Source organism: Lipotes vexillifer, unplaced genomic scaffold (assembly GCF_000442215.2).
Source record: "Lipotes vexillifer unplaced genomic scaffold, Lipotes_vexillifer_v1.1 scaffold311, whole genome shotgun sequence".
Lineage (NCBI taxonomy): Eukaryota > Metazoa > Chordata > Mammalia > Artiodactyla > Lipotidae > Lipotes > Lipotes vexillifer.
Genome location: NW_006791012.1, coordinates 83382 through 97497, shown reverse-complemented (window position 1 = coordinate 97497; position 14116 = coordinate 83382). Strand labels below are relative to the sequence as shown.

Here is a 14116-nt window from a genome sequence, read left to right as displayed (position 1 = left end):
TTCCCTACAATAAATATTTAAGCCTGCGTAGGGCTTCCTAATAATGCGAGGGTGAGTCAGCGCCTAGAGCTTTCTACATGTTTGATCAACAATAAACAAGTATTGGGCAAACATGACTATATTTGCAAGGATTTCTTGCAAGTTTTGGCACAAACATCCTGTTATCAAGGAAGCTTTAAAATTACTGAAACTGAGGAATGAATCTGTTCCATGGTGTATATATATTTATTTTATTTATGAAAACCATGTCCTGTGCTGATTTCTCCCTTCCACTCATGGGAAGGTGAATCATGGAAAGGTGAAAGAAATGGAGCCCCTGATCCAGCCCTGGTGAAGCTTTGACAAAAGGCAAAGCCCATCTTCCTTGCTTCCCTCTACTCTTCCAAGACCCCACGAGGAGCTGCTAAGGGTTTTCCTCAAATCAAAATCTGAATCACATTCCTATAGTCCTAGAAAGTACCTGACTTTAAGAACCAACTCTCTTTCCAGGGCTAGCAGAGGGGAAGGCCCGTTTCAGCAACAGCCCTTCTCTTAATCAGCCTTATTTGTGGTTGGAAGAAACCATCCTCTCTCCTCCTTTGCCCCATCTGAATGCCTTCTCGAGTTCTGTCTCAGCTTCAAGGCTATGCTCCTGTCCTGTCTTCTCTGAGGAGCCTGCCCTGGTCTCTGCTACACCTTGAACTCTCCCTGCCTTGAACTCCAGTGGCGCTAATTGTTGGCATCGCTTGTTTGGCACGTGCTTTTCCTCCCTGTCAGATGCTGAATTGTGCAGTCACAGAGACCGCCCCCTTTGTCGTATTCTCCGTGGTGTCCAGTGCATTTATATGCGGGCTGTGCATATGTGTTCATTGTAAAGCAGGGCAGAGGACTGCAGAGTGTTCGGACCTGCACTGCACCACAAGTGGGCGGTTTTGTGGCTCCGTTTCTTGTAAAAGCCCGTTAGTCCTTCCCCCACCCTCTTTTCCAGGACCATATCTGTAAAAGATGGCATTTTGTGCCCCATTCACATTAGCAGGCCTGGAAACATAAATAGAATCAATTGTAGTTTCTGTAGTGAGCAGAAAATCTTTTTAAAAAATCATTTGCCTCAGCAGTCTTTAATTAGACTCAGACCTTGCAGACATTCGGGCCAGGCATTTCAACTAAGCTATTTTTTCTATTTGGCTTATGAAATAGTCCAAATGTAATTTTAAAAATCCCATTGCTTGAATAGGCTACAAAGATTGCAGAGGGGCATGTTCAGTTAATCCTCAGGTCACCCCACACCCCTCCAGCTCCTTCTCCTATATCTAGGAATCTGTTAAGACTCATTGTAAAAGCAATAGCAGAATTTAGAGCAAAACCCAGTGAAACGCTGCAGGGTTTAGCTCCCAAGGAGGGCCACTGACTTTGCCAGTATTCAGCAGATCAGCAAGCTTCTCTTACTAAATAAACCACGTCTCGGAATTCACAGTTATCTGAGCTTTCCTTCTGAAAACAGGAGAGGAAAGTGGTTTCACGGAATAAAAATGAATTTCCTCGGTTTCAGAACCTTGTTTTCCTCTGCTTCCTCCCACCAGACTCTCGTTGAGTGTGAAACTAACTGAGAGAAGAGTAGCATTTATTTAAGTGAGCTGGGTGCCCCCCTCCAGACAAAAATTCTTGTATGTTTTGAGGATGAGCTTTATTATCTAAAATTCAGTAACTTCTTAAGAATGTCTTTCTTGCATGTTGGAATATTTATTTGGTATAATGTACGACTGTAACATAAAATCATATATGAATCCCAGAAAGATGTGTGTGTGATAGTAAATTTTTATTTTAAATTCAGATGCTGTAGAACTGGATATGAATCTAGGATAATGTCCATAGTTCATAATAGATATGTCTATTGATTTTAAGTGCAAGTGCATTTTACTTAGGAAAGGTGACTATCTTTTTTTATTTTCAAAATTTTATTAGAGATCAAATAGTTTCAAAATTCATGGGGGCAACATGGTCAGTCCTGAAGGTATGGATGAGCCAGTTTTGTGTCCCAAAAAGCTCCCTGGCCTTTTCTAAAAGCAATAGCCTCCAGGCTTACCCAATGTGCATTCTGCCATCAGCTATATTAGTGTACCTGGGACCCTGTGCCCCACCCCCCAAAACATATACTTTTACATTTTTCCCAAATAAAGGGGTCAAGGCCTTTTACACAGCAGGCGCATCTAGACCTTAGACATGGGAACATGATACATCTACAACATTATTGTTTAAAAAGATAAGCCATTCCCCTCCTGGGAAGGCAGTCCCCAAAGACTTAATAAGAAGAGGGAGATGTTACAAGATGCTGAACATAGCTTTGTATTCAAAAGACTATAAAAGATTAATTTAAAAGATTTAAAATTTAATTTAATTTAAAAGACCAGAAAAGATTAATGTAATAAAAGAGTATATTTACAGGGAAAAGGAAAGACTGATACATAATATGCTAAAATGTCAGTTAGTGAAGCCATGCAGAAAGTGTGCCATTTATTTATTCAATAAGTATTTATTTAGTGCCTACTATGTGCTAGATTAGGCCTTGTGGATACAGTGGTGGATCAAAACAAATCTCCTTGCCTTTGTAGAGGTTATAGTCTGAGGAAGATAGACAATGACCAAACAATCAAAAAGATAAATATATAATTATAAACCACAGTAAGTCCTCTGAAAGATGGCAATTTATACTAAGATGTGAATTAATACAGAAATATTCCATTGGTAGACTTAGGTCACAAAATCCATACTGGATTTGGAGGGTGAGTGGGAGAGTGAGGTTAAGGAAAACTCCTAGGTTTTCATCTTAGAGAACTAGAGAGATGTAATTGGGCAATAGATAGTTAACCACCCGTGGGCCAGCCTACTTCAAGCTCCAGACATCTTTGAAGCAGAATGTACCCATCACAACAAGTAAGACACTAAGAAACATGCTGTCTAGATATGTGGAAGGGAAAGGACCCTATACTATGAATGGATAAAGGAAACTGGTCTTGTATTAACACACAAAAAATCTTCCAGCAGGAAGTGGCCAAGTATATAAAGACTGATACTTTATTAGGGAAGGAGGCAGAGCAGTTAGGGGGGAAATAATTAGGTATGCTTATAGTAAGGGAGGGATTCATAACAACTCTATGCAAATATTCACAATCTTTAAGTATTCTTGAGAAATCTCTGCATAAACTCTGAACTTTATGAAAAAGGACTTTAGATTTTTAGAATCAAATATATATATATATATATATATATATATAAAGTTTTATATACAACCTGGACTGGTTCACAATGGATTTTACTTTTTTTTTAAAATAAATTTATTTATTGATTTTTGGCTGCGTCGGGTTTTCGTTGCTGCACACAGGCTTTCTCTAGTTGCGGCGAGCTGGGGCTACTCTTCGTTGCTGTGCGCGGGCTTCTCAATGTGGTGGCTTCTCTTGTGGAGCACGGGGTCTAGGTGCGCTGGCTTCAGTAGTTGTGGCACACGGGCTCAGTAGCTGTGGCTCGCAGGCTCTAGAGAGCAGGCTCAGTAGTTGTGGCACACGGGCTTAGTTGCTCCGTGGCACGTGGGATCTTCCTGGACCAGGGCTTGAACCGGCGTCCCCCGCACTGGCAGGCGGATTCTTATCTACTGTGCCACCAGGGAAGTCCGATTTCACTTTAAGTCTATTAAACAGCCCTTATTACTTGGCAAAGTTCTTTTACATCTGCTGCCTCTTTTACTCCCCCAACACTCTCATGAGGTGTGCAGGAGTGTCACTACCAGTAACAACCCATGTACTTATAGAGTTCTTTGCAGATTTCAAACATGCTTACCCATATATCTTCTTTTTGAAATCTGCCCAAAAGGTAGCAGGAAAATATTATTAGCCATCTTTCAGGCATTTTCAGCAAATAGGACTTAGCAAGAGGCCGGTGGTGGGTGATGGGATAGAAGCAGATATGAGCTAACTATCTTTGCCCGAGAGGAATAGCAGCAGTAGCAGTAATAACAGCAGTAACAGTCACAGCTACCATTGTTTGAGAACCGAATATGTGTCAGACATCCTACTAAGTGTTTTACTACTAAGGTTGTTCTGAGCACATTTCTTGGTGCCTTGTTTTCATGAAGGGCACTTTTGGCTGATGGCCCAAGGTTGTTAAATACTATTTGTTGACCGATCACATCTGTCTAATTCTGTCTATAAAACAAAAACCTTGTCAGTTTTCCTTAATCTCACTCTTTTCCTCACTCTCTAATCCAATATGAATTTTACCACCTAAGTTCTATTGATCTTACAAACTAAATATCTCTGCATTCATGTCTATTACTCATTTTACCACCAGACAGCCCTTTGAGGTGTTTTTCTTGTTCTCATTTTACGGAAAAAGAAACTGAGATTCAGAAGTTTAATAACTTATTCCAAATCCTCATGTCCAGTAAGTGATAGGGCTTGTATTTGGACATAAATCTATTTAAAGCCCAAATCTATTTTTTCTGTCTCCAGAGCCCAGGTTCTTAAGATTAAAACTACCATTATTTGAGGACTTCCAGGCCCTGTGCTATGGAGTCCGCCTATATTATCTCATTTAATCCTCCCAACTGAACAGCCTCATGCAGTCGGCACTGTTCTTATCCCACTATTACAGATGAGGAAACAGAGACTCAGAGAGGTTATGGAACTTGCCCAAGGTCACAGTGCTCATGAGTGAGTTGACTCAAGCAATTCGACTCCAATTTAGTTTAATACTAAACTATTAGTATGTTAAACTGTTTCCCAGAATTTGGGTTCAGACTAGTTAAAGGACTTGTCAAGGACCACAGGTCAGGTAAGTACAGGACCAGGGGCAAGACCAGGACCCAGCTCCTCACATTGGATCATGCTTGAGGCATGTGGTAGAGTCTTAGCCAGACTCCATCAGAGGTCAATTAGACTATCACCTCTGACGTCGCCCCAGCCCTGTGTGAATTCTTTCCACTCGGTCTAGTGATTTCCCTTCATCCATCTCCCAGTGCTGTGTCTCTACCTCCTCCATGGCTACCAGTGCCCAGGTCGGGGAGGGATCCTCTGCCTCCCCACCCCCATGCAGCCTCCAGTCCCTAGGCTGATCTGCTGTCTGCTGAAGTTCGGACGGACTGATTACTGTACAGTCTGGGCTGCTCATAACCAAAGGAACCCCCCCAATCCACCCCATGCCATTGTGACTTCCTACCTTTTGAAACCAGACATTTCTAACTCATAGAAGCCACAGTCCCAGACAAGTCCTGCCCATGCCCCTCACTGATAAATTTTACTCCATTGGCTGCAATGCATCCCTTCCAGATGTTTTAAGTTAAGATTGGGAAAGCTGTGTTTTTACTGGATTGAATCACAGCCCTTGGCTGAAATTTTTTGGCCCTTTATACACTCCTTAGATTTATCAGCTAATTGCAGACACTCTGAGAGAATAATACAGCATGTGTTTATTATGACAAAACCTGTAAGTGTGTCTTTGTGGTCAAAGATTCACGGGTGTTTCCTTTACTCACCCCTGGCTAAGTGTTAGGGTTGGTTCAAAAATGTTGCTTCACGGGCTTCCCTGGTGGCTCAGTGGTTAAGAATCCGCCTGCCAGTGCAGGGCACATGGGTTCAAGCCCTGGCCCGAGAGGACCCCACATACCGCGGAGCAACTGGGCCCATGTGCCAAAACTACTGAGCCTGTGCTCTGGAGCCCGTGAGCCACAACTACTGAAGCCCGCGCACCTAGAGCCCGTGCTCCGCAACAAGAGAAGCCACCGCAATGAGAAGCCCGTGCACCGCAACAAACAGTAGCCCCCGCTCGCAACAGCGAAGAGTAGCCCCTGCTCGCCGCAACTAGAGAAAACCCATGCGCAGCAACAAAGACCCAACGCAGCCAAAAATAAATAAATCAATAAAATAAATTTAAAAAATAAAAAGAGTGGTGACCTCCCAAAAAAACAACACTACAAGGGCTGAGTCACTTAAAAAAAGAAAATGTTGCTTCAAAGTCAGGAACTTAACATGGGTGAAGATTTCATTTATGTGTTTTGATGGAGTTTGGGGAATGGAGACAGGATAGATGCGATAGCCCAATTTTCATTCTTGGACTGTTGAAATCTTTAGTTGTAGATGATAAAGTGATTTATAAAAGGAGACAGAGGAATTTTATTTAAAACATAAAAAAAGCTTTGTGTCGTTCTAATGTCACTATTTAATAAAGTTCTCCATATGGGTTAATTTTGGATCTCCCAATTGGCCTATTTAAGAGATTTATGCCTGAAGACATGTTGAAGGGCGTACCTGCCTCTCTGAGTTATGGCAACCAGTAGCTAAGGTGGCCCTTCAGCCAGGAAGAGCCCAATGGCAGCAAACTGCGGGGGAGAGGGGAGTGGACTGTCATCACAGCTCAGATAGGGCAGTTGTTATCTGGGGTATGAGTCACTGGCAAGGATCTGGATGAAGATCTTGGCAAGCCCCAGTCCTAGGATGCTGCTGCATCTAAAGGACGGATTGACCACTGGAAAGGCAGGATGGAAAAGCCAGAAGTGAAACATGGATATCCAGGATACATCCTTGGGGTCCCTGATTCCCAGTCAGAATGTCAGTGAAGGGCTCAGAGGTGATGCCAGGTGATGCCTTTAAATTGTAAAAGTCAGAAAGAATGTCAGGAAAAAAATGTCAGCTGGAAATCTGGATTTTAGAATTGTCAAGAAAAAGAAATACAGTCGGCCCTCTGTATCCGTGGGTTCCACATCTGCAGATTCAACCAACTGGGGATCAAAAATATTGGGGAAAAAATCCAGAAAGTTCCAAAGAGCAGAACTTGAATTTGCTTCATGCTGGCAAATATTTACATTAGCATTTCCATTGTATTATGTATTACAAGCAATCTGGAGATCATTTAAAGTATATGGAAGAATGTGTGTAGGTTATAGGCAAATACTCCACCATTCTATATAAGGGACTTGAGCATCCTCTGATTTTGCTGTCCACGGGGGTCCTGGACCAATCCTCCTGAAGATAGGGAGGACTGTGCTGCTTCTTATTACTCTCAGGTATAGAGAATTACCTAAAACACATGGTTGTGAGGGAGCCTGTTTCAATGAATGCATTTGAATGTTTTGTCATCTGTACATCAGAGAACAATTTTCTCAAGCATGCTGTTCACTTCCTTTCACAATGCTTCTCTATGAGGACGCCCAGATTTCTCTCTGGAATGGGTAAATATTATCTCTTCTGAGAAACTGGTTTGTTTTCATTCTTCAGATTGAGAATCTCATAAATATTGTCTGCCCTTCTCATTTGCTACTGGAAAGCTTAGAACTAAATTTATGAGCCACTCCTAGCAAGGAAATAAGCTCTTAATAATACATAATCAAAAAATGTATTTTTCTATGCTATTCTCACTCCTTACTTCATCTTCCCCTTATTTTCCCTTTAATCCATTTCCTCCCCTGTTGAATTTATTGTATTTTAGTTGATTGTATCTTGTGGTGTATGTGTCACTTAAGCTGGAACAAAGAAGCATATATAAATAAATACATCCATACAAGCAAATGGGTGTTTCCCAATGCTAAAAGATGCTTTTTCCTTTTATGGACTTTACATTTTACTTCACTCTTAATTCCTTTAACAAATGCCCCTTTCATAAATAGAGAGTTTCCTTCAGGCCTCTGAACCATCTCAATTTCCAAATTAAGTAAATCCCAAATAAAGATACTGCCTTTGCTTGGTAAATTAACTCAGTGTCCTATACTTGTTTAAAATGCTTGGTCGAAATTTTAGAATCATTATGCAATAAGAGACGACATTCATAAAATGCTGGAGAAAAGCTTGAACCCTACCAGTCAGGTACCCTGCTTTCGCCAGAAGAAGCCTTCATTACTCATTCCCTGTGCGGTCATGGGGTCCTCCAGACTCTCCACTCAACCCTACAAGACTCACTTGGGGGGGAAGACTACACTTCCATTGCAAGTAAGGTCCTCCTAAAGAGCGAGGCACAACAAGCAGCCTTCAAAGCCCTCCCTCTCCTGCAACATTTCCACTTCTCTAACTAAAAGGGAACTCTGAGTAATCCGAACATGCCTCTCCTCTAGAGCGCTGGCCATCTCCATCCTAATTCTCCAGCTTATCTGTTATCACTCGTTTTTCTACTGTTCAAGCTCCTTTGTTCCAGCTAAAGAGGTCTATGTATTTCTAGTTTCTCATCTTTGCAAATGCCACTCGCTGCTTGGACCTTAACGTTCCCCTAACTTACTCCTCCCCACTTGACTGAGTCCTACCCTCAGCACCCACCTCTTCCAGGAAGCCCTTCCCCATGTAGCAGCCCTCAATGATTTCCCCCATGAACTCTGTAGCTCCTACCGTCTGCCGCTTCACCCTGGCACCTACCACATAGGCTGAGCCATTGTTATTTTTCTTTTCAAGTGTAGGTCCCATTTCCTCAACTAGATGTTAAACCTCTCTATAACTAGGACTGCTGTATCATAGACTCAATAAATATCTGCCCAAAGATCAAATGAATGAATAATTCCTATGGATTTTCGGGATACCCGGAGGCATCTAGCACAGTGCTGGCTCATTAAATGCTTGACATCAATGATACTAGTAAAAATGTTATCCTCCACTTACCCACCCACTACAGCATAATGTCCTTGAGCCTTCCTATCTTGGCAGCTAAAAGCAAACCCCACTTTTCTGTTTTAACAAAATAAGCTGTGCTTTGACTTTTTGATTTCCTCTCCTCCTAGATTTTGAAGAAGTCCTGCATCGAAATTCTAGCAGCTGAACCATCCACCATATGTGCAGGAGGTAAATTGAAATTAAATGCTAATCGCTGTCACACAAATAATGAGATTTTGAATTCAAGTCATATGTTTACTTCATCAGTAGGGAAGAAGGGAGGTGGGGCAGGAAAGGGGAGGGGGAAAAAGAGGAGTAGAAACTGCTAAATAAATTTGCTTCTAGGGAAAAAAGGGAATAAGGAATCAACATGCCAGTTGTTTGAAAGTTTGGAAAAGCCTATCTAAATTCTCACCTTTCATGGGAACTAATTTGGGAGTATTACAGAAATACTGGATTCCCACACATCACCATCAATACCCCTCTCTGGATACAAGTGGAGTCTAACCCTACATCCTCATGGCAGCCATCACAGTGATCATAGGCCACCTCTGAAATGTTGGTATTTGTAATTATTTAATCAGTGCTGAACGTCTCTCCGTAATTAATGTGTTGATCGTAATTAATTGCTTAATCTACAGTTCCTCACAAAATGTTGATAGGCCACTCCAATTATCCCAGTAAGAGGCCATTATAATTTTATCATTAATACAGCAAGCCTCTACTTATACAAAGAGTCAGCCTTCTCTGAGTCACAGTATTTTCTCTAACTGATCAAAATCATGTTCTTACTGTTGTTTTGTATTATAATGGGCTGCCTAAAATTTCAACCATTCTGTATCTCTTTGTATAATTCCTGACAGGTTTCCCATCACTCTTATTTAAAAAGTACTGTTAGGCACCTACTGAATGCCAGGCACTGTGGTAAGTGCTGGCGATACAAAAAGGATAAACTTTCTCTCCATGAGCTCCTGTGCTCCGGGACCTGTAGTATTTCACCATTGAGAGTTCACTGTTAATATCGCCTTTCTAGTCTCCTAAAATACCAAGTGCCAATTATTAATTTATCATAGAAAATACATCATGCAACCCCATAAGTAGTGAGGAAGAACTTTCAAGCTTTTTCAAACACTGTACAGTTTTATTCTTTATGGCATATTTTATTGGTATAAATGAGGTAATTCCTTGAGGATTCCATTCCAGTTTCTTGGCTCTATTTTAGAACAGTTGAAACACTTTTCAAGGAGTTAGATGTAGTGAATAGTATGTGCCAACAACAAAACACTAAGTATATATGTAAACATTTAAAGTTGTTAGCAGTACTTGGAGACTGACTATTCAGAGACGTGTAAATTTCCTGAAGAAAAGCAATCAACAAAGATTATCTATGGACCTTTAAATACACTGCTACCTGGTAACACAGATGGCAGGAACAAATGTGGTTGCCACAAAGACAGGTCCAGGAGAACATTCTTAAGAAAAGGAATTGAAAAATCTTACCTTTGCAAATTTACAATAGCATATGACCACATGAGCCCAGTGCCAGGAGGCTTAACTAGGGTTCATTAGCTTCAAGGTAAATCTGTCTCAACAATTTTTATAATTCCTTTACTTTAAAACAATTAGAAAACAGGGGAGTTCCTTAATTGTGCAGTTATCTCATTCATGAAGAAAAACCCCAGACTTGCAGTTTAGCAATCCTACTGGATGTTTTGCAACCTTGTATTGAATCAGAACATCTAAAGACAATGAATACAGCTTCTGTTAATTCACTAGCATAATCAGTTCCCCTCCTGTAGGGTTCTTGGGGACAGAGAAGGAATCTTATTTCTCTCCACTTCCCATTGCCTAACAGAGTCTGTGGTACTTAATAGGTGGTCAATAAATGTTGACCGAATGTCTTGATTCATACATTCCTTAAACAAACAATGCACCGATTGTTGCTCATTCGACCCTTATTAACTACTTTCACCTAATCTCAAGAAGTTTTCTGAACTTTGAACTATTTTAAATGAAGCAGAATTAGAAATAGCCAAAGACAGAACAAGGCCCCAAAAGCCCACCAAATCTCAATCACTCGGATTGAGTATCTTCTTAAATAATTCTTGAATCAAAGATTAGTAAACCAAAAATCTCCTTTACTTACCACTGAGGTGTTCAAGATAATAAAAAGACCACATATATAAACGTAATGAATACGGCACAGAAACACCAGGGTCCACAAGATCTGATCCTAGCAAATTCATAGTTTTCAGTATGTTTCTTATGTAATGGAAAAGAAAAATAATTAAATAAAAGGTATTTTTAAAGCTAAGGAAAATATAAGAAAAAAGATTAAAAAGTGTTAATAAATTTAAACAAATTAAAACAATTCCACTGATTAATTATCCCAGGAACTGTTTCTTTGGTAGAACCAGTAAAATAGACAAATCTCTGGTAAATCCAATCCAAGGAATCTTTCCTTAAATATTTTTTAAATCTCTGGCTTATGTGCAATATCCCATATTTTATGGACAAACAATAGTTTCCTGTATCGGAGTAAACTATCTAATTCTATTTATTTTATTTCTTTTTTCTAATTGACGTGTAGTTGATTTACAATGTTGTGTTAATTTCTGCTGTACAGAAAAGTGTTTCAGTTATAACTACATATATACATTCTTTTTTATATTCTTTTCCATTATGGTTTATCACACAATATTGAATATAGTTCCCTGTGCTATACAGTAGGACCTTGTTCTATATCCATTCTATATATACTAGTTTGCATCTGCTAACCCCAAACTCCCAATCCATCCCTTCCATTTCCTTTATTTCTCATAAAAAAAAATAATACAAGACACAGTGATGGGACCTAGCCTAGGTTTTGAAAAAGCAAGCTCCCACCTCTCTTGAATTAGAATCATTAGGATTAAAACATGTAGGTTAGAGAATAAGTTTACTAAGAAGAAAATAAAACTTTCACAAGATATCCTTACACCAAAAGTTCTTCCAAGGATTCCCTTAAAGGTCTGTCGCTGATCATTCCCTGGAGTAAGCATGGCTTTCATGAAGCGTTGGAGGCCATTTCATTGTCCAGGGCTGTGAACTCCTGTCAAGTAGACCTAAGCATACCCACTGTGTGATTTTCATTAGGCCACTGCAAGGAGCCACGGCCAGGGATTTATGTGAAAGTGCTTTAAAAAGCATAAACTGTTACAACAAAGCAAGGTGACATTATTATCATCAGTATCATTTTAATAAGGATTGAAGGTCAGTATGAGAATCATGATGTTGATAATATCACACCTAGATGAGAAAAACATGCCTGTATGTTTCTCTACTGAAAGAAAATTGGGGAAGCCTTGGTAGAGTTCAGAGTATCTGAAAAATGATTCATTAACTCAATACATACTGGAGGAGAAAGTGAACAAGGAAATATTGTTCATATTTGTAAAGTATAATGTTGAGACTAAGCCCTAGACAGATCTGTGAAGAAGATAGAACTTGCTTCCATCAAAAACCTTTCCTCTCTGCTTCCTCCCCTCACTCTCTGAATTACTTCCCTTCCCTGGTCCCCAGAGCAGCCCCTGCTGTGGAGCCCCACCCTGGCCTGTCCACTCAAGACACGCTATACTGATGACTGCATTCTCCCAAGACAGGGATCTCAGCTGGCTCTCACCAACAGCTCAGCAACAGCCATGGTTCTGACAGCAAACTGAGCTCTGAGAGAGGCAGTGAGATAATGCACTGGGTGGACAGTAAAAGTGAGATCCAGCACAGATCTTTCAGTGTTGGGCTGCAAATAATAGGGTGAAATTTAATGGGACAAATATAAAATGCTGAACTTGCAAATCGTCAGTTTCACGTACAAGCAGGTTTAGAGAAACCTGACTTAGTAACAGTTCATGCAAAGAAAAAGAAAAAGCAAGGAGAAGCATAGCTATCTTGAGAGCCAACAAGAATGCCTCTGACAAAAAAAAAGCTGATGCAATCTTAGAGTGCATCAATAGCCATCCAGTGTCCAGGGCAAGAGAGCTAATACCATGCTCCACTATTCCAAGTTCAGACCATGGTTCCAAGTCCCATATTTTAAAAATGGCATTGACAAAGGCATGTTCCTAGTAGTAGTGGTGATGGAACTAGAAACCATATTAATAATTCATTCAGGATGTGAGGGCAGCCCAGCTGCAACATTTGTCACCCCATTGATAGACAGGGTTGATTCAGCTGATCTGGCTGGCTAGGCAGGTGTCCCCTTCCTCCCTCCCATGTGTATCCCTCCTGAAGCTGCATGCTCAGTGGAAGAGGATGACCTTCCCCAGTAGAGTCCATTCTTCAGTCAAGGATGTACAAGTAGCTGTGCTCCCCTGCTACAACCTCCGAACAAGCTCTCAAGGTCCATTTACAGGAGAACACAGGAGAGTCAAGCTTCCAAGACTCCAGTCACTGATTCCTTCCTCCCTTCCTTCCTTCCTTCCTCCCTTCCTCTCTCCCTTCCTTCTTTATTTACACCACTTCTTAATGTCTACTGTGTACCAAGCAATATGAAAAGATTTGAGTACCAAAATGCATGCTTGGTCCCAACCCCCCATGAAACTCACAGTCTGCTCTAAGAGATAGTCATATGTTCAGACAAATTCCGAAACCACGCATGAAGCACTATAGCAGAGATCTGCTCAAAGAGGTGCTAATGAGATGCTTGTGGGATGAGGAAGGACTAGAGTGACCACAGAGATTTAGACAAAGAATTGAGACACTCACAAGGATATTTGGAGAATTCCCATGCAGAAAGGAATAATTAGGCTTACTATAAATAGCTTCAGGAGACCACCATGGAGAGATTGGGGAGGAATTCAAGGAGGCAGGTTTTGGCTTAACACACGCAACTTTTACAACTAAAGCTTTCCAACAATGGAGTAGATGCTCTCAACTTCCCACCCCCAGAATTATGTGAACAACAGCAGAATGGCCATCTGTAACCACGTGCTATACAGAGAAACCCTTTCTGGGTCTCCTTTATAACTTTAAGTTTCTAAAGACTTAATTCAACTTCAGCTAAGATATTAATGGCTGATTATTTGTTTAATGGCTAAAGAAAAAAGTATACTTGGAACTATTTTTCATTTTAACAGGAAATCTTAATGCAAAGAGGAGGTAAGCATCTGCCCTATCAAAAAGAATTTCAATCAATATCATGAGTGAAACTATTTGGAGACAGAGCCATCCCAAAACTCCTCCACTGCCAGAGGTTATAAGCTGGCAGCCAACAAGCCCTGTCTGGTCTGCACATATGTTCTTTTTGATTCACACTGCAATTTAAAAACAAATTATTGCTAACATTTAAAAGTCTGATTTCACCTAAAAATTCAGATTTTCGGGCTTCCCTGGTGGCGCAGTGGTTGAGAGTCCGCCTGCCGATGCAGGGGACGCGGGTTCGTGCCCCGGTCCGGGAAGATCCCACATGCCGCGGAGCGGCTGGGCCCGTGAGCCACGGCCGCTGGGCCTGCGCGTCCGGAGCCTGTGCTCCGCAACGGGAG

General features: G+C 41.0%; 1 protein-coding gene across 1 annotated transcript in view; it reads left to right on the top strand.

The window, feature by feature from the left end:
- The window catches only part of ANTXR1 (ANTXR cell adhesion molecule 1), a 147508-nt gene that overhangs the window by 72189 nt on the left and 61203 nt on the right, over positions 1-14116 (top strand). The window contains exon 9 of the mRNA XM_007464151.1: positions 8726-8786. Coding sequence (XP_007464213.1) covers positions 8726-8786 — 61 coding nt within the window. The remainder of the gene's footprint in view (positions 1-8725; positions 8787-14116) is intronic.